Below are 21427 nucleotides of genomic sequence, written 5' to 3' on the forward strand. Positions count from 1 at the left end.
TTAAATACCCTCTCCCCAAGAAAACCCGCCCGCCCACTTTTTTTTGAGATAAAAGACACACAGTTACATTCCATGAATGAATATATATCTTTTTACTTTTTTCACTCTAACCTCTCTCTACACATACCCTCCCCATATAACGTTTAGGGTAGGCGTGACCTTGACTATCAAACCAATCAGACAAATCACATGTAACCATGTGTTTTGACGTCATAGTACGCAATTATTGCATAGGGTAAATTTCTACGAAAAAAAGCACCTGCTACATCCTGACCTTTTGGTAGCGTGCGTATAAACGTCACAGAAAGGGAACTTCCCAGTCACGTCATGCTACCGGCTTGAACAAGATAAAAGGCATGCGTTTGATGTGTTGAATTCAGTACCACGCACTAGAGCTCAGACAAGCAGTCAAATCTTTTAGCATTCACCAACGATTATCTCGTTCAACTTTCATCGTATCATATTTAGGACTTGTTTTTTATGTCCACTGCAATAGGAATGGCGTCCACACAAATATATTCAATTGGTAAGTTTTTTTGAGTTTTATACATATTCGTTCCTTGTCGTATACTGTTTTATATATCTATATTTATATATATATAGGCTTACCTATCTATTGATTGATAAGTTGTGTGCCATATGTTAGCTATAAGGCTTCACCTGTATAATGAGATGGTGAACAAAAGAGCAGTGCAAAATTTCCAACAAATAAATTTCTGTATAACTCTAATTTTCGGGCACTTTAAGATATTATTGACGACAAAAATAGTCAAGCTGGTCCAATTTTTTATTTTTTTTTTATAAAATGCTCAACAATGTATACGGTTTTCAAACTTAAAAAACATTTCAACGTTTCGTACGCTTAAGGAAATGTAGAAGGAAATAGCCATATAAACAGCTACCCGTACACTTATTTCTATACCAGCAAAATGAATACTTGGTTTGGGCATAATGCACGCTTGGCTGATTCCCATTACCGAAAACAAAGACCAGAACTGAAATCTTAAAGTAGTGTGTTATCTCCAGTATCAATAGCATATCAACCAAAACATTCATACTTAAAAACATTCATGACAAGGCTTCAACATTGGTTCACTTTATCATTTAACTTGAGCTATTTTTTAAAGAAATATTCAGTTTTAACTTGAAAGGCAAGGAAGACTTGCACGTAGTCCATGCTGACAATATTGATTCCATCATTGAACGCTATACATTAAATCTATAACATTGAGTAGAAAATAAAACTAACCAGATTTATCCAATGTAAAACGTCAATGTTAAACCAGTAATGTAATACTGTAGTGTATATAGATTCAATAATGATGATACAGTTAGATCTCACATTGTATAGCGAGGTATATAGAAATAGCGTATAACAGCTGTACACAAGTGTAGCCCGGTATACAATTTAACAAGACTTATTAACATGGAGTACAGGCCACAGCGTAATCATGTACTGGTATACTTATTACCAACTCACAATCTATTCAACTTAAACAATACCGTTAATGAAACTGTAGCAGCTAGATATAACAATATCGGAATATCATTGTGGGCTGTTTCACCCAGTTTAGCGAGACTTATCGTGAGGAGCGTGGGTCTTGAGTTATTATACTGAGAGAATGTAATAGTTGGGGTATAGGAAACTAAAACATAACACAGGTAGCTCCGTTCAATATGAACCCTAGCTTGCACCGCCGAGGACACCATCGCGGTATGAAAGGTTAGACACACGTTACGAGTGATTTACGTTGTTTGACTTCTATCCTTCCGTCGGACATATCAAAATACACAAAGAAGAATTACCTCCTAGCGAAGAAGGGTTTGTTGGGAATTCGTATCATCATATCAAACACTAAATGGTGTTCAATTACTGCGAAGAGATATATTGCTTTATAGGGATATATTTATTATACACCAAACTCTGCATGGATGGAATGACTTTTTTTTTTCTTCTTCTTCTTCTTCTTCTTCTTTTTATCTCTCGGCTTTATGGACATAACTTTGTATCATCTTAGACGAAAAATAAACAGATACTCATTGCCAAATATGGGCATAGTCAAAAAACGTTGCTCCATCATCTAAGGCGCTTTCCTATATTTAGTGGAAAACCTTGGGTCTCTATTCAAAAGAAAGTTGAACTGTTTTCATATGAACCTCAAAGAAAAAAATGAGAGGAAAAAAAAAAATGTTTCTTGGGCATATTTTGTCTAAGTTTTTGACACCGTCTACCTTCGTGACCTTTGTCGATCTTTACGATCCCAGTAGAATCAATTATTTAGGAAATTCAACCCGGAGATGTCTCTACGGAAGGGCCTTTTTTTCTGTTCTGTTCTTTTTGTTTCCCTCTGTTGTTGCCATACGTCACGGTGAGGTGTCACGTGTTGTATTCGTAATGTATACGGATATATCTCTATTGAAGCTTCGGTATTCGACCAAATGTAAACAGATTTAAGAACCATATCGAAGGAAGATCACATGTGTAACCTTACATTACACCGACCGTAGCTTCCGTTATCTATTCCTGTTATGTTTACTCTTCTTTTGTGTACTCATTTAAGAGACCTTGAAACAGAGCTGTTTTGTGTTTCATCGACAAACAGTGTCTTCCGCTCTTCACAGGATATCCGCTTGCATAGCATTTGGCAATGGGGTTGAAAAAAAAATTCCATATCGTTTATCATCAAAAGTTTTCTACTATATATAGCAAAAAACGTCTGTGCACACATCTTTGTTGTGAAATACGTAGTAAAATCGCTATATTTCTGGTGATTGCTTTACCACATCCTCGCGTTTCGGCCACAATGACAGGAATGTACGCTAAAGATTTCGTCATAATATCTTCCTTGATAGTAGGCCTGCCTAGCTTGAAGTATACACAAAACATTCCAAAAGAAACTATGCACTTTCCATGTTTGGCTCATTGGCCCGTGGCGTGTATAAACAAAACTTTGTCCAGCCGGCGTTTACTGACTATTCGAAACGTGCCCTATACGTGACTTAGTATCTATATGACCCAGGAATATAATACTCCTTGTTCAAATAAAACATTCATTCAAGTCGTGTTTGAATGTAGTCGATGAGGTAATAACCCTATCAGTGTCAGATCGAAGGGAACAGACACAATGCATATCGGTGGCTTATATATTTAAAACACCACCGTTTCTAAAACAATCTCTGTCATATTATATGAGAGCAAGCTAAAAGGTGGTAAAGATAAAAAACACGTCTTTGTATTTTAGCGTCTCGAAATTCCTGTATTAAAATTCACATTCATCGACTTATTTTTTAATAATCGTCTTTTTTATTTAAAACTTATTATTAATATTATTGCTCCTTTTTTTTATTTTCAGCTTTCGTAGCAGTACTTTCAATGATATCACAGAATGTTGTCTCTAATCCCGTCCTTTCTGCACAAGAAACGTACGATTCATATGCACGGTTGGTTTGTACAACGGATAAACTTTGGAGAGACGAATATCAACTGCATAGAGACTTCGTAAGTTTCTTGTTGTTTTCCTGTTTTATCACTTTTTGCTTTTCCTCTTTGCCATTTTTCCTTCGACCCCGTAGTGATGTTGTAACGATCATTGGCATCAGGCTACACGTATAGTTGTATAAGGCTAGTTTTGTACCATAGCAACGAGCGACGAAAAAATATATTTTTATAAGCCGTGACCATATGGATATGTGCTGACATTGCCATAGTTTTACACGTTACATATCATTCATGCATGCTCGCATGTATCAACAACCATGATTTGTGATTGGGGGGGGGGTAGGGAAAAGAGAGGCGGGGTTGGGTAAAATGGTAGCACATATTAACTATTTTAATTCACTGTTTGTGCGGTCAGTTTCCAGATGAACGATGGTTTGAATTGTAAATTCTAGATAAAAGTATCGATGACTAATTGGGCCAATTTGGCCATTTTGCGGGTCCTGTGTCACGATTGAAAATTACTCTATGATTTATGGGCTCCCAAAGTACCATTATCGTCATGAATTATTTTTCCTGCAGTACTGTTACTCAATGTAGAGATATATTATCCAATCCTGAACAGTACTACGGAAAAAAAAATCATATATAACGGGACTGTTGTTTTGATGGACCATTTAAAATAGAGTTGATTCGTTTTTGGTATAGGAACAACCAAGAAGACCACTGTTAGATCTTGACGTCGTGATTTGAATATTCATAAATTTGAATGATGGCGATTATTTCATATTCTTCGCTTTTTATTGGCACATTATAAGTTACAATAATTCCAGACTATAGGTTGCTTAAAACTTCTGACGTTAACATATTCAGAATTATTTTGACGATTTTCTTTCTGCTTCTCTGACAGAAGGAAGACCGAATGCCAGGAACGACAGCTACACCTGCCGTGGATGTTCCAAATCTTCTCCTGACCAGTGACATGAAAGTCTCTGAGCGTTTTCAATCAACGGTAAGCTTTTAATCTCTGGTAACCATAGAAACACTTATGTATTCTGTTTACAGCTTGAGTGAATAATAACGTCAATAGTCAATATCTTCCTTCATCATTTATTCTCTCAAACCCCTCCCCACACCCCCTCCCCACCCCCATATTTTTTATTCTCCTCCGTCTAGTGTCCTTTCTTGATTATGTCTGGCGACCCCCTAAGAAGCGGATCCATTACTTTATAAAGGAAGGGTTGGCGCTGGACTCTTTGAAGCCGACTCACCGTGTCGGCAAGAAGGGAAGGGGGGGGGGGTCTGTGAACATTATCTCCTGGTCTAAACTCAGCTAAGGTTGCGTCAAAACAAGATTTGTGATAAATGAGGTTAAAAATGTGGTGTACACTCCACTTCCCCACCCCACCCCTATCACCATCCCATATTTACCCCTGGCCACATAGTCAGAAATATAAAACAACGACAAATTGAAACTGAATACGCAGTATGGTACAATAAAGTTATTAATATTATTACAAATTTAAATGTGTTCTTACTTTATGTTTTCCGTTTTTGCTTCTAAAGGAGGTCGACCTGTTGGCCAATCACAGAGATTACCTGTACAACTATAAATATATTCTTCATCACGTGATCGAAGACGAGCGGAACTCAACCAGCCCAAATAGCTTCAATTCCGATATGAACAACATCCTCTTTCTCCTAAGTAGTGCAATAGCCGACCTGGAGTATACGGTACGTATTTAATAACATCATCCGCTATATTTTCTGGTTTTTCTTTTTTTGTCTTGGTTTATCGATATTTTGACAAAATACGATACGATTATGAATAGTATATTATTAAGTTAAGTTCGAAAAACCTTTTATTGGACAACTTCGGGTTCATCAAAAGTGACATCGAATTATTTGAAACTCTTCATTATGTGACCTATATTATGAAGTAGATATGATTTATGTGGTCGCAGTGGGGGGGGGGGTCGAAGAGAGGGAGGGGTTGATGGTATGGCATGAGGTGAGAGAGTTCGGGATACGGAAGGTGCGAAGATCTATGATCGGTGAATGGGTGGAGATAAAACAGGTCTGTTTTATCATTCATCTAATCATCTCTGGGCTCGCAGTGGGGGGGGGGGGGTTAATCGGACGGGGAAGCTTGAGGTGGGAGGGTACGGATAACTGTAATGGGTGGAGATATGACAGAATTATTTTCTATTCATGTAATCATCGTGCGAAGATCTATGATCGGTGAATGGGTGGAGATAAAACAGGTCTGTTTTATCATTCATCTAATCATCTCTGGGCTCGCAGCGGGGGGGGGGGGGTAATCGGACGGGGTAGCTTGAGGTGGGAGGGTGCGGATAACTGTAATGAGTGGAGATATGACAGAATTATTTTCTATTCATGTAATCATCGTCTGGATTAAATTAGATTTCCTCGAGATAATTGTTAAAACTACCCACCCATATTCCAGCCCATCCCTCCTCCCCTTCTCCCCTCCACCCTTATTCCACCCGCCCTGTCAAAAGTACTGTTCTAAAACTTTCACGAACGTGTCTTCATTGTTTTAATTACAGATGATTCATCTCGGCCACCATTCAAAAACAACTTCCTCCGTACCGGAAACTGACCGTCCATCATTTGATCCTCAATGGGAGAAGAATGCTTTCAACCGTTATCAAAGAGATCTGTATGTCCTGAGTGAAATGGAGGTGCATCTTCAAAAAGCAGTTCAGGATTTTAGTTCTTGGAGGGATAGATACATCGAAATAAGCACAGTACCATACAGCTGCGAACAATAAGGATCACCGATTTGATATGATGACGGTACAAGTTGATTATTTATTTATTTATCTATTTATTAAAGGAATAATTGTCTTTCAAAGTGTATTTTGTTACTGACAAAACTACAAGTGACTATATATTATAACTTATTTATTTATTTGTTTATTTATTTAATACTTTCATCCTTTCATTTTGAAAGTTTACGTATACAAAGTTTACGAATTTTTTTTCAAGGTATACAGATTTGGTATGAAAAATGTGTGTGAAGGTGAGACCTATAAGTGAGGTGTAAAATCAAGTCCAAGACAATTTTTGCATCTTCTTATGTGGACACTGGGGAAGGGGATTCTTTAAATCAAATATATATATATATTTATTTTGGTAATATGCTTACCAAGTCTACTACAACAATATTTTTATACATTTTACTCAGAAATATACACAGCCCGATTCTAACAGAAAGTTGGACATAGATATTAAGTTAACCAATATGCTCTTAGCCAACTCAGAGAACCTTTTTGATTGTGTTCGTGTCGTCTTTTACTGGATAAGTATAGCTTAGAGTTATGGGAGTTACTAGCTATAAGAAAATATGCACAAACTATGGCCATGTTATTCTTTTCTTGCCATGCACAAGTGCTCTTAATTTGTACCATTTTCCAGAAAACGCAAACCACAAAAAACCCACAAAAAAACAAAACAAAAGGCTGCTTCTTAATTCAAATTCAAACTTTATCAAATTGAAGTGTAATAACCAACGAGTTTTGGCCCATTCTTTGTATTTTGGATGAAATTTATACAAGCATATGTATTCACGAATGTCTTCCAGTGTACTAAGTGGATATATTTGTCCATCTGTTACATTATATGATATTTTTATTGTTTTTTTTTTTGGGGGGGGGGGGGCAAAAGATAATACATTACTTTATCTATAGATGTTTAATGACATTTTAAACCATTTTTCCATGATGTTTATAATTATTTATCTATTTATTTATTCGTTTATTTATTCATTGCTTAATTATTAATAATTTATTTTGGACAGTGTGTGTACGATAGGCCTATGTTTCTTTACGTATGTATTTCATTATTTAATGAAAAGCTTCTAAAAAGTGTCTTATTTAGACGACACGTTTCTAACTTATATTACTTATGATCCTTTTCTTTATATATTTTTGTACTGATTTTTTACTTCATTATATATTCATTTCATATTTGCTTTTGTAAATATTCCTTCCATCCGCGGTAAAGGTATCTCATGTTACTTTTCATATGCGGGTGTAGATGTTAAACTCTATGGAGCCATGCGTTGCATCAACGTATTGAACCGTATGAATTTGTATGTCGTTTATACGGACAATAAGTTATATTTTCAACGTTATAGCCAAAACGGCGTAATATCATATATCACAAGTTAGTTAAACAGTAAATAAAATACAAGCAATAACGAATGAAGAGTTTGATATTTTAACTTCACAATAACAGCTACTGCATAATATCATTCATATTTCACGAGATTTTATTTAAATTGCCTTAGTGTTGGGAGATACACGATTTGTTTATTTATTATTATTATTGGTATAAAGGCCTATAAAAGCTATTGAAAGTACACAGTTGTTTAGAAAAGAAGAAGATATGATCAAATTAATAGATATTTCAGAGCGTCGCTATTTAAATCTTTAGAAATCTGCTTTTTATAATTGAAAAAAAAACGAATAGGAAAAAAATATAATAAAAAATATAATAAATAAAAAATATGGTACTTTATATCTGGAGAGCTTGTACAATCAAAGGTTGTTATTTTATGTAAACTATATAAAAGATTCCCACTTTAAATTGATCGATTATTAAATAATGCCATCAGCTTGACACGTGATATTGAACAAATGTCTCATCCATTTCAAACGCGAAGCCGATCGTTAATTGAAAAAAGCAATACATAATTTAACCTTTATATATTTATATATATTTAAACCGAGAGTTTTTATTGTAATAGCGATTTCGCATTACTAACTTGATTTTGTGAATACAATAAAAATGAGCAGGCAATACACTTTCTCTTTTCGTTTCTTCTTAAGTTAGTTTATTTCCAAATACTTCTAAAGTTAACTGGTATCAGGGACTCCATGATGCGGATTCATACAGCAATGAGTCGCAGTGGCCCCAACTCGAAGACGTAATAAAAAGGCCTTATACAATCTTAATAATAGTTGGAAAATTTGTGATTTTGGTTACAAAAAACATGACGTTAGCACTCCCGTGTTCATATCGGGAGGTAACTTCCAACTATGTATGTATTCCCTCCCCTCCCCCTCCCCCGCCCTCTCCCCTCTGCCAATTAATATTTTAAATTGCGGCCCGATTGCCGTGATGTTGACCATGGTACTGAGACTGGGCGAGAGAGCATAGCAAAGCGGTGAGATACGTGTGTAGTGCTCGGCTCATTATAAACAAAAGGAGACCAGAATGAAACGGGAAATATAGCCCTAAACTAAAATTGCATTTGCCTGCACATACTCAGTATCACGTAGTGCTTGCAGTATTAAGAAGAACTATGCAAATACGCCGTATTCTAATGAGCGCGGAGTGCTTGCAGTATAAGGAAGAACGTTTAGGTTGTTCATGGTGTTATTGTTTGGGCGAGCAACACACCAGGCCTCAGGGAATATAGTCATGTAGGTACCTACAAAGTGATGGCGCTTGTGAGCGCCGTGATTTGTTCAGAATAAGTTGGCTACGCAGCTAGCCTCTGAAACTGCAAATGTCCATATGAAACTTTTAAGTTTCAACGTCCAGTCATGTAGGTATCGTTCACTTACCAGTAATGCCAATATTGTAGAGCGCACGCGCACTACAATAATTACCGTATAGCTTGACGAAATCATCAACCAACTGTATAGGAATAACAAACCCACAGATTACGGTCAACAAACGCTGTCCTTTTCGATAAATATCGGTGTTATTATCTTAGAAAGCTGTACTTTCTATAACCAACTAAAATGCACCTTTTTATATCATCTATACAATCATCCAATACTAGCTTTATAAGTTATGATAGGGGAAGTCTATATATATAATCAACATAGATTTCTGTCATAGAGTACTAATTACGAATGGGCTGACGATATAAGTTGCTTGAGTGGGAAGGTCTTACTGCAATCCAAGGAAACCCAAGCCGGGCTCCAACCAGTTATTACCTTCAATTTCAAATACCGCGCATACATACAGCGCTTTTACCTTTACCAAAACTAACTGTAATATGCTGGTGGTATGAGTTCCCTTTTATAGCCGAACAATGGATTTAGATTACCGTTTTATTGATGAACCTTATACAACCTTCGCGAGGAATCGGGAAAAGATGGGTTATCTCATATTACAAGAGATAGATAGATAGAGAGAGATGGGGAAGGAGGGGGGGGGGGCAGTTTACTAATATTTATAGTAGTTCATAATAGAATAGCCATGCACCATAGAGTTAGTTACACTATTGAGATATTCAGTGTGTTTTCTCTCTGACATTTAACATTGTGATCAAACCCGTGAGAAATGTCGGGTTAAAAGTCATGGAAGGGGAAACTTTTTTCTCTTTTAGGTAGCTTAGCCTCATTCATATAAGCCCCAAGCTAAAACCATGGAGCTTTAAAGGTAGTCTGTATAGGCCCAAAATATAGCAAGAAGTTTTCAGAATGTATTTTCCTGGAGGTCTTCACTCTCCAAATTGTTCTCAGACATTTTTAAGGAACACACAAGATGACTGAATGTCCCAGTGAGGAAAATTTCCTCGAAGGTTGTAATAAAACAATTTAATAATTTTGACCAAAGGTGACCATATTTGAATATCTAGCATATTTGGGGCCAATACAGGATACCTTTAATTGGAACAACCACGTCCAAACGCACTGTAATACACTATACATGCATATACCTAACAGTATACCGACTGTTCACTTTAGTATTGTGTTGTGTGCCGTATTAATAGATGCATGGGTAGTAGAAGTTATTCAAGCGTATAACAACATTATGTTCCCCACCCTCACCCCCACCCACACCACTACCCCCATCCACACCACTACCCCCATCCACACCACTACCCTATTTGCCCGACCACCAACAAATAGTAGAGGACGCGAATATTGTGCTCTTTCTTAATTTGTAATCGTTTTTTTCTGGGGGGGGGGGGGCAGAGAGTTAATCCATTGGTAACAGAGTTATAAATCCAGTACGACAACATGAGCACCAGTACACGTACAATCACCCTTGGTATGAGTACGAATACGACAACATGAGTACAAGTATAATTACCCTTGGTATGAGTACGAATACGACAAAATGAGTACAAGTATAATTACCCTTGGCTGGTTGATGATTTCATCAAGCTATACGGTAATTATTGTAGTACGTGTGCGCTCTACAATATTGGCATTACTGGTAAGTGAATGATACCTACATGACTGGATGCTGAAACTTAAAGTTTCATATGGTCTCTGTACATTTGCAGTTTCAGAGGCTAGCTGCGTAGCCAACTTATTCTGAACAAATCACGGCGCTCACAAGCGCCATCACTTTGTAGGTACCTACATGACTATATTCCCTGAGGCCTGGTGTGTTGTCCGCCCAGACAATAATATCATGAACAACCTAAACGTTCTTCCTTATACTGCAAGCACTCCATGCTCATTAGAATACGGCGTATTTGCACAGTTCTTCCTAATACTGCAAGCACTTCACGCGCACTACAATACTGCAGTATGTGCATAGCTCTTCCTAATGCTGCTAGCACTCCACGCTAACTAGAATACTGCGTATTTGCATAGTCCTCCTAATACTGCAAGCACTTCACGCGCACTACAATACTGCAGTATGTGCATAGCTCTTCCTAATGCTGCTAGCACTCCACGCTAACTAGAATACTGCGTATTTGCATAGTTCTTCCTAATACTGCAAGCACTTCACGCGCACTACAATACTGCAGTATGTGCATAGCTCTTCCTAATGCTGCTAGCACTCCACGCTAACTAGAATACTGCGTATTTGCATAGTCCTCCTAATACTGCAAGCACTTCACGCGCACTACAATACTGCAGTATGTGCATAGCTCTTCCTAATGCTGTTAGCACTCCACGCTAACTAGAATACTGCGTATTTGCATAGTTCTTCCTAATACTGCAAGCACTTCACGCGCACTACAATACTGCAGTATGTGCATAGCTCTTCCTAATGCTGCTAGCACTCCACGCTAACTAGAATACTGCGTATTTGCATAGTCCTCCTAATACTGCAAGCACTTCACGCGCACTACAATACTGCAGTATGTGCATAGCTCTTCCTAATGCTGCTAGCACTCCACGCTAACTAGAATACTGCGTATTTGCATAGTTCTTCCTAATACTGCAAGCACTTCACGCGCACTACAATACTGCAGTATGTGCATAGCTCTTCCTAATGCTGCTAGCACTCCACGCTAACTAGAATACTGCGTATTTGCATAGTCCTCCTAATACTGCAAGCACTTCACGCGCACTACAATACTGCAGTATGTGCATAGCTCTTCCTAATGCTGCTAGCACTCCACGCTAACTAGAATACTGCGTATTTGCATAGTTCTTCCTAATACTGCAAGCACTTCACGCGCACTACAATACTGCAGTATGTGCATAGCTCTTCCTAATGCTGCTAGCACTCCACGCTAACTAGAATACTGCGTATTTGCACAGTTCTTCCTAATACTGCAAGCACTTCACGCGCACTACAATACTGCAGTATGTGCATAGCTCTTCCTAATGCTGCTAGCACTCCACGCTAACTAGAATACTGCGTATTTGCATAGTTCTTCCTAATACTGCAAGCACTTCACGCGCACTACAATACTGCAGTATGTGCATAGCTCTTCCTAATGCTGCTAGCACTCCACGCTAACTAGAATACTGCGTATTTGCATAGTTCTTCCTAATACTGCAAGCACTTCACGCGCACTACAATACTGCAGTATGTGCATAGCTCTTCCTAATGCTGCTAGCACTCCACGCTAACTAGAATACTGCGTATTTGCATAGTTCTTCCTAATACTGCAAGCACTTCACGCGCACTACAATACTGCAGTATGTGCATAGCTCTTCCTAATGCTGCTAGCACTCCACGCTAACTAGAATACTGCGTATTTGCATAGTTCTTCCTAATACTGCAAGCACTTCACGCGCACTACAATACTGCAGTATGTGCATAGCTCTTCCTAATGCTGCTAGCACTCCACGCTAACTAGAATACTGCGTATTTGCATAGTTCTTCCTAATACTGCAAGCACTTCACGCGCACTACAATACTGCGTATGTGCAGGCAAATGCATTTTTAGTTTAGGGCTATATTTTCCCGTTTCATTCTGGTCTCCTTTTGTTTATAATGAGCGGAGCACTACACACGCGTATCTCACCGCTTTGCTATGCTCTCTCGCCCTGTCTCAGTACCATGGTCAACATCACGGCAATCGGGCCGCAATTTAAAATATTGATTTGGAGAGGGGAGGGGGGTTGGGGAGGGGGTGGGAGGTGGAGGGAATACATAGATAGTTGGTAGTTACCTCCCGATATGAACACGGAAGTGCTAACGACATGTTTGTTTTGTAACCAAAATCACAAATTTTCCAACTATTATTAAGATTTAATAAGGCCTTTCTATTACGACTTCGAGTTTGGGCCCCTGCAACTCATTGATATGAATCCGCATCATGGAGTCCCTGATACCAGTAAACTTTAGAAGTATTTGGAAATCCACTAACTAAACAAGAAGAAACGAAAAGAGAAAGTGTATTGCCTGCTCATTTTTATTGTATTCACAAAATCAAGTTAGTAATGCGAAATCGCTATTACAATAAAAACTCTCGGTTTAAATATATAAATATGTAAAAGGTTAAATTATATATTGGTTGTTTCAATAAACGATCGGTTTCGCGTTTGAAATGGATGAGACATTTGTTCAATATCACGTGTCAAGCTGATGGCGTTATTTAATAATAGATCAATTTAAAGTGGGAATCCTTTATATAGTTTACATAAAATAACAACCTTTGATTGTACAAGCTTTCCAGATATACAGTACCATATTTTCATTTATTATATTTTTATTATCATTTTTTCCTATTCGTTTGTTTTGTTTCAATTATAAAAAGCAGATTTCTAAAGTTTTAAATAGCGACGCTCTGAATTATCTATTAATTTGATCATATCTTCTTCTTTTCTAAACCCCTGTTCATTTTCAATAGCTTTTATAGGCCTTTATACCAATAATAATAATAATAATATAAATAAAGAAATCGTGTATCTCACAACACTAAGGCAATTTAAATAAAATCTCGTGAAATATGAATGATATTATGCAATAGCTGTTATTGTGAAGTTAAAATATCAAACTCTTCATTCGTTATTGCTTGTAATTTATTTACTGTTTAACTAACTTGTTATATATAATATTAAGCCGTTTTGGCTATAACGTTGAAAAATAACTTATTGCCCGTATAAACGACATACAAATTCATACGGTTCAATACTTTGATGCAACGCATGGCTCCATAGAGTTTAACATCTACACCCGCATATGAAACGTAACATGAGATACCTTTACCGCGGATGGAAGGAATATTTACAAAAGCAAAATATGAAATGAATATAATGAAGTAAAAAACAGTAAAAAAATATATAAAGAAAAGGATCATAAGTAATATAAGTTAAAAACGTGGCGTCTAAATAAGACACTTTTAGAAGCTTTTCATTTATGAAATAAATACGTAAAGAAACATAGGCCTATCGTACACACAGCGTCTTAAATGAATTATTAAATAAAGAGTTAAGCAATGAATAAATAATCGAATAAATAAAAAGATAAATTAATATATTCATCATGGAAATGGTTTAAAATGTAATTAAACATCTATAGATGAAGAAAAGTATTATCTTATGCCCCCCACCCCCCAAAAAAATTAATATAATATAATAGACGGACAAATATATCCACTTAGTACACTGGAAGACATTCGTGAATACATTTGCTTGTATAAATTTCATCCAAAATACAAAGAATGGGCTAAAACTCATTGGTTATTACACTTTTATTTGATAAAGTTTTAATTTGACTTAAGAAGCAGCCTCCGGTTTTTTTTTTGTGGTTTGCATTTTCTGGAAAATAGTACAAATTAAGAGTACTAGCGCGTGGCAAGAAAGATTAATATTGCCATAGTTTGTGCATATTTTTTTCTTATAGCTAGTAACTCCCATAACTCTAAGCTATACGTATCCAGTAAAAGACGACACGAACACAATCAAAAAGGTTCTCTGAGTTGGCTAAGAGCATATTGGTTAACTTAATATCTATGTCCAACTTTCTGTTAGAATCGGGCTGTGTATATTTCTGAGTAAAATATATATAAATATTGTTGTAGTAGACTTGGTAAGCATATTACCAAAAAAATATATATATATTTGTTTTAAAGTATCCCCCTTCCCCAGTGTCCACATAAGAAGATGCAAAAATTGTCTTGGACTTGATTTTACACCTCACTTAGGTCTCACCTTTCACACACATTTTTACATACCAAATCTGTATGACTAGAAAAATATCGTAAACTTTGTATACGTAAACTGTCACAATGTAAAGGATGAAAATATTAAATAAATAAGTTATAATAAATAGTTACTTATAGTTTTGTCAGTAATAAAATACACTTTGAAAGACAATTATTCTTTAAATAGATAGATAAATAAATAAATAATCAACTTGTACCGTCATCATATCAAATTGGTGATCCTTATTGTTCGCAGCTGTATGGTACCGTGCTTATTTCGATGTATCTATCCCTCCAAGAACTAAAATCCTGAACTGCTTTTTGAAGATGCACCTCCATTTCACTCAGGACATACAGATCTCTTTGATAACGGTTGAAAGAATTCTGCTCCCATTGAGGATCAAATGATGGACGGTCAGTTTCCGGTACGGAGGACGTTGTTTTTGAATGGTGGCCGAGATGAATCATCTGTAATTAAAACAATGAAGACACGTTCGTGAAAGTTTTAGAACAGTATTTTTGACAGGTAGGAATGGGCTGGTGGGATGAGGGTGGAGGGGAGGAGGGGATGGGTTGACTGGAATGCGGGTGGGTAGTTTTTACAATCATCTCGAGGAAATCTAGTTAAATCCAGACGATGGTAAGATGAATAGAAAATAGTCTAGTCATATCTCTACCCATCACAGATCTCCGCACCCTCCAACCTCAAGACGGCCCGTCCGATTCACCCCCCCCCCCACTGCGAGCCCAGCGATGATTAGTTAAATGATAATAAAGACCTGTTTTATCTCCACCCATTGACCGATCATAGACCTTCGCACCTTCCGTATCCCTAACTCTCTCACCTCATGCCATACCAACAACCCCTCCCTCTCTTCGACCCCCTCCCCCCACTGCGACCACATAAATCATATCTACTTCATAATATAGGTCACATAATGAAGAGTTTCAAATAATTCGATGTCACTTTTGAGGTACCCGAAGTTGTCCAATAAAAGGTTTTTTGAACTTAACTTAATAATATACTATTCATAATCGTATCGTAATTTGTCAAAATATCGATAAACCAAGACAAAAAAGAAAAACCAGAAAAAATAGCGATGATGTTATTAAATACGTACCGTATACTCCAGGTCGGCTATTGCACTATTTAGGAGAAATAAGATGTTGTTCATATCGGAATTGAAGCTATTTGGGCTGGTTGAGTTCAGCTCGTCTTCGATCACGTGATGAAGAATATGTTTATAGTTGTACAGGTAATCTCTGTGATTGGCCAACAGGTCGACCTCCTTTAGAAGCAAAACGGAAAACATAAAGTAAGAACACATTTATTTTTTTAATAATATTGATAACTATATTGTACCATACTGCGTATTCAGTTTCAATTTGTCGTTGTTTTATATTTCTGACTATGTGGCCAGGGGTAAATATGGGGATGGTGAAGAGGGGGAGGGGGTGGTGGGGAAGTGGAGTGTACACCACATTTTCAACCTCATTTATCACATATCTTGTTTTGCCGCAACCTTAGCTGAGTTTAGACCAGGAGATAATGTTCACAGACCCCCCCCCCTTCCCCTTCTTGCCGACACGGTGAGTCGGCTTCAAAGAGTCTAGGGCCAACCCTTCCTTTATAAAGTAATGGATCCGCTTCTTGTGGCGTCGCCAGACACAATCAAGAGAGGACACTAGGCGGAGGAGAAAAAAACTTGCGGGGTGGGGGAGGGGATGGTGGTGAGGGGGAGGGGGTGTGGGGAGGGGTTTGAGAGAATAAATGATGAAGAAAGATATTGACTATTGACGTTATTATCCACTCAAGCTGTAGACAGAATAAATAATGGTTTCTATGGTTACCAGACATTAAATGCTTACCGTAGATTGAAAACGATCAGAAGCTGTCATTTCATTGGTCAGGAGAAGATTTGGAACATCCACGGCAGGTATAGCTGTCGTTCCTGGGATTCGGTCTTCCTTCTGTCAGAAAAGCAGAAAGAAAAAAGTCGTCAAAACAGTTGGAATATATTAACATCAGAAGTTTAAATCAACCTATATTCTGGAATTATTGTAACTTAATGTGCCAATAAAAAGCGAAGGATATGACATAATCGCCATCATCCAAATTTATGAATATTCAAATCACGACGTCAAGATCTAACAGTGGTCTTCTTGGTTGTTCCTATACCCAAAAGGAATTAACTCTATTTTAAATGGTCCATCAAAACAACAGTCCCGTTATATTTGATTTTTTTTTCTGTATAGTACTGTTCAGGATTGGATAATATATATCCTAATTGAGTATACCAGTACTGCAGGAAAAATAATTCATGACGATAATGGTACTTTGGGAACCCATAAATCTCAGAGTAATTTTCAATCGTGACACAGGACCCGCAAAATGGCCAAACTGGCCCAATTAGCCATCTATACATCTTCTAGAATTTACAATTCAAACCATCGTTCATCTCGAAACTGACCGCACAAACAGTGGACTAAACTAAAATGTACGGTTTATGGTTAATATGTGCTACCATTATACCCAACCCCCGCCTCTCTTTTCCCTACCCCCTCCTTACATCTCCTCCTTCCCCCTCATCTTTGCATTGTGCCTTTTGTGTCCATGGGAACACATGGGCATTGGTGACATTTCTTTTTGCAACGATGTGCAGAAACTGTAGAATTACCATTAATCCAGGCACTTGATACTTAAATGCACGCACGTTGAAGGAACGAATGAAAGACGAGACTAGCCGCTCGACTTGCTAATAATCTTAAAGCAACATACATGGAAGTTTGTGTACAAATCTCGAAGCATAACTCTAAGCCATCACCAAGTACAACATTGAAAGTACATCATATGAAAAAAATAATAATATTACGTGCATAAAAATCATAGTATAAACAATATTGAAATCCAAGGTAAAATTAAATATACTATAACCTACAGAAGAGTTACTTTTTTTCTTTCTTTTTTACAAATATTTCATAAATTTCAAGGTGGCAGACAATAATCTTGAAGTTGAGTCTATTTACTCAATAATCTTTCTTTCTTTTTTGTTGAAAAAAAAGAGGGAAAACTTCCTGAAGTTTGATGAAAACGCAGCAACCATTTTCATCAGTTTAGATATCATAAACGTGTTTACGAACGTCAAGAAACAAAACATTTATTCCTTTTTTTGTGTGTGTGGAAGTATATTGGGAATTGTGAATACAGGAAATTCAGTTGTAAATGAATATGATAGTCGAAAGCTTCGTACCAGCATAAATCATTGAAGCTTGACACGAAGTGAAACTGCTCGTATACCAATAGACTAACCAAGTATAGGCTATGTAGCTATGCATGCTAAGATTTTATGCATTCTTATCGAATAATACACGTGTCATATATAGTGTTCATATACTTGTTGCAACTTGAGAGATTTAAAGACTTAAATATTCATGCTGCTGATTTCAAAATGACTGAACTATAGCTCTAAAAAAAGAACTAATAAAAAAATCGAGAAAACGAGTTGAAACTAGCTGTGATAAAGTTTTCGGATTTCCGATAACGGGAAAGCGCTTTGTCAAAAGGAGTGTCTATGAGGATAATTAAAACCCATAACTTCATCCTCTACCTGCATGAGGGTTCTAATTAATGATCTATTAAGCTGATATTTCGAAGGAGAAACAGGACCTTGCGAAACATCGGAAGTGCAACTTCATTTGAACCTAAATCCTTTCATTATTGGTGGTAACTATATGATATAACCCAAAACTATGTGCTCAGGTGTGTGTGTGTATTGCTTACTGTGCAGCGTTACATGCATACTGCAGTATAACTAATTTAAAAACATATCAATTTGAATGCTACGGCTTCGTCCTTCCCATCTTACTCACACTTCCCTTCCCTACCCTTTATAGGACCCTCCCTCCAACGTCTCTTTTACAACTCCGCCCACCCCCCCCCCCCCCGCCGATCTTATAGACTTTGCAGACTGTTTAAATAGACTGTCATATATAGTTCATCGTTATTGTTAATTATTATTATTATTTATATTAAAATGTATGGGGTAGATATATGCTAGATCTAGCTAATTTAGCAAAAATCATGATCATTGTTGATACATGCATGCATGCATGAATGTATATGTAACGTGTAAAAGTATGGCAATTTCAGTACATATTCATATGGTCACGACTTAAATCTTCGTCGCTCGTTCCTATAGTATAAAAGTAGCCTTATGCAACTATACGTGTAGCCTGATGCCAATGATCTTTACAACATCACTACGGGGTCGAAGGAAAAATGGCAAAAAGGAAAAGTAAAAAGTGATAAAACAGGGAAACAACAATAAACTTACGAAGTCTCTATATAGTTGATCATCGTCTCTCCAAAGTTTATCCGTTGTACAAACCAACCGTGCATATGAATCGTACGTCTCTTGTGCAGAAAGGACGGGATTGGAGCCAACATTCTGTGATAACATTGAAAGTACTGCTACGAACGCTGAAAATAAAAAAGGAGCAATAATAATGAGTTTTAAATAAAAAAGACGATTATTAAAAATAAGTCGATCAATGTGAAATTTAATACAGGAATTTCGAGACGCTAAAATACTAAGACGTTTTATTTATCTTTACCACCTTTTAGCTTGCTCTCATATAACATGACAGAGATTGTTTTAGAAACGGTAGTGTATTAAATATATAAGCCACCGACATGCATTGTGTCTGTTCCCTTCGATCTGACACTGATATAGGGTTATTACCTCATCGACTACATTCAAACAGGACTTGAATGAATGTTTTATTTGAACATTGGATTATTATATTCCTGGGTCATATAGATACTAAGTCGCGTACAGGACACACATCGAATAGTCAGTAAACGCAGGATGGACAAAGTTGTGTTTATACACGCCACGGGCCAATGAGCCAACGTGGAAGCTGCATAGTTTCTTTTGGAATGTTTTGTGTATACTTCAAGCTAGGCAGGCCTACTATCAAGTGAGATATTATGACGAAATCTTTAGCGCACATTCCTGTCATTGTGGCCGAAACGCGAGGATGTGATTTATAAGCCAATCACCAGAAATATTACGATTTTACCACGTATTTCACAACAAAGATGTGTGCACAGACGTTTTGCTAAAATCATTCCTTTGATTGACTATTTTTGTCGTCAATAATATTTTCAAGTGCCCGAAAATTAGAGTTATAAAGAAATTTATTTGTTTGAAATTTTGCGCTGCTCTTTTTGTTAACCGTTGTCTCAGTGTTTAGGTATATTGTTCATTCACTAAATATTCATGCAAAATCATTTCTAGTGGAACACGTGAGAATACATTACGTCTTTAAGATAGTGCTTATCCGGTGTACATAATTTGTTGGCTACCAATACATGAGAACAAATTGTATCCTCGCAACTCTCCCATACCCCAAAGAACACCATACCAACCCTACCACCTCCACCCCCCCCCCACAAAAGGCCATACGAGATAACTTTCATAAAACAGTTTACATTCCTTCTACTTTGTCTCAAACTTCTTAATTACGAGAAAACAGGGGGGGGGGGGTCATATATTTTTTAAGTCGATACGAAGTTAAAAAGTTTTTTTTTTTTCACAATTAAGGAGACGAAAGTCACCATCTAATTATACAGGTGAAGCCTTATAGCTAACATATGGCACTAAACTTATCAATCAATAGATAGGTAAGCCTATATATATATAAATATAGATATATAAAACAGTATACGACAAGGAACGAATGTGTATGAAACTAAAAAAAAACTTACCAATTGAATATATTTGTGTGGACGCCATTTCTATTGCAGTGGACATAAAAAACAAGTCATAAATATGATACGATGAAAGTTGAACGAGATAATCGTTGGTGAATGCTGAAAGATTTGACTGTTTGTCTGGCTCAAGTGCGTCGTGATAGTGAATTCAAAACATAAAACCATGCCTTTTATCTTGTTCAAGCCGGTAGAATGACGTGATTGGGAAGTTCCCTTCTTTGTGACGTTTACAGTATAAGAAAAGGACGTTTACAGTATAAGAAAAGGTCAAAACGGTCAGGATATGTGCTTTTTTTCGAGGAAATTACCCTATGCAATAATTGCGTATTATTAGCTTCATGGCATTTAATTTCCATGGTTACCTGTCAATTGGTGGATTTTTTTTTTTAACGGACACATTGATTGTCATGTAAAGCGTTTTAAAGGTCACACCCATCTTACACGTTGAATTCGATGGGGACGGTTGAGGGCGGAAAAATTCGAAAATAATAAAAAGATATATATTCATTCATGGAATGTAACTGTGTGTCTTTTAGCTCAAAAAGTGCGCCGGCGGGGTTTTTTTTAGGGTAAATTTCCACGGAAGGGGATTTAAGGCTCTCTTTCCTGCATTTACCAAATCAATGTAATATTGAGTTTGCGTTAACAAATTATATTACTTATGACGTAATTAAGTGTACCGGCTAGTTTCGAACCTACTAGAGTAAAAGCAATATAATCTCTCACCGCAACTTATGAAAGTCGTCTATTCGACATAATTGCAGTCTTAACGCAACATGGTACTGTTAATGTTATACTAACAGTGGTGGCGGAAGAAGGTTCAAACTGGGTGAAGGGGAGGGAGGGGGTAGGGGCTACAAATTTTTAATTGTATGTGAAACACATT

The 21427-nt window shown here is 37.0% G+C and overlaps 2 protein-coding genes across 2 annotated transcripts; one reads left to right on the top strand and one right to left on the bottom strand.

The window, feature by feature from the left end:
- The first annotated feature begins 366 nt into the window (after window positions 1-366).
- Window positions 367-8267, top strand: LOC139967989 (uncharacterized). Its single transcript, XM_071972253.1, has 5 exons — window positions 367-526; window positions 3354-3499; window positions 4347-4448; window positions 5003-5170; window positions 6007-8267. The coding sequence occupies exons 1-5, from the start codon at window positions 481-483 to the stop codon at window positions 6229-6231; spliced, it is 687 nt and encodes a 228-aa protein (XP_071828354.1). The 5' UTR covers window positions 367-480; the 3' UTR covers window positions 6232-8267.
- Window positions 8268-13013: 4746 nt separating this feature from the next.
- On the bottom strand, window positions 13014-20696 carry LOC139967990 (uncharacterized). Its single transcript, XM_071972254.1, has 5 exons — window positions 20536-20696; window positions 19100-19245; window positions 16635-16736; window positions 15887-16054; window positions 13014-15233 (listed from the first exon to the last, which is right to left on the bottom strand). The coding sequence occupies exons 1-5, from the start codon at window positions 20579-20581 to the stop codon at window positions 15009-15011; spliced, it is 687 nt and encodes a 228-aa protein (XP_071828355.1). The 5' UTR covers window positions 20582-20696; the 3' UTR covers window positions 13014-15008.
- Between the last annotated feature and the right edge of the window lie 731 nt (window positions 20697-21427).

The sequence above is a fragment of the Apostichopus japonicus genome, chromosome 5 (assembly GCF_037975245.1).
Source record: "Apostichopus japonicus isolate 1M-3 chromosome 5, ASM3797524v1, whole genome shotgun sequence".
NCBI lineage: Eukaryota > Metazoa > Echinodermata > Holothuroidea > Aspidochirotida > Stichopodidae > Apostichopus > Apostichopus japonicus.

Excerpts from the sequence above, each read along its gene's own strand:
- LOC139967990 (XM_071972254.1), bottom strand. The coding sequence starts at position 20,581 with ATGTCCACTGCAATAGAAATGGCGTCCACACAAATATATTCAATTG. Across the intron at positions 19,246-20,535 it reads CACACAAATATATTCAATTG|CGTTCGTAGCAGTACTTTCA; the intron begins GTAAGTTTTTTT and ends TTTTATTTTCAG. Across the intron at positions 15,234-15,886 it reads TAGCCGACCTGGAGTATACG|ATGATTCATCTCGGCCACCA; the intron begins GTACGTATTTAA and ends TTTTAATTACAG.
- LOC139967989 (XM_071972253.1), top strand. The coding sequence starts at position 481 with ATGTCCACTGCAATAGGAATGGCGTCCACACAAATATATTCAATTG. Across the intron at positions 527-3,353 it reads CACACAAATATATTCAATTG|CTTTCGTAGCAGTACTTTCA; the intron begins GTAAGTTTTTTT and ends TTTTATTTTCAG. Across the intron at positions 3,500-4,346 it reads ATCAACTGCATAGAGACTTC|AAGGAAGACCGAATGCCAGG; the intron begins GTAAGTTTCTTG and ends CTTCTCTGACAG.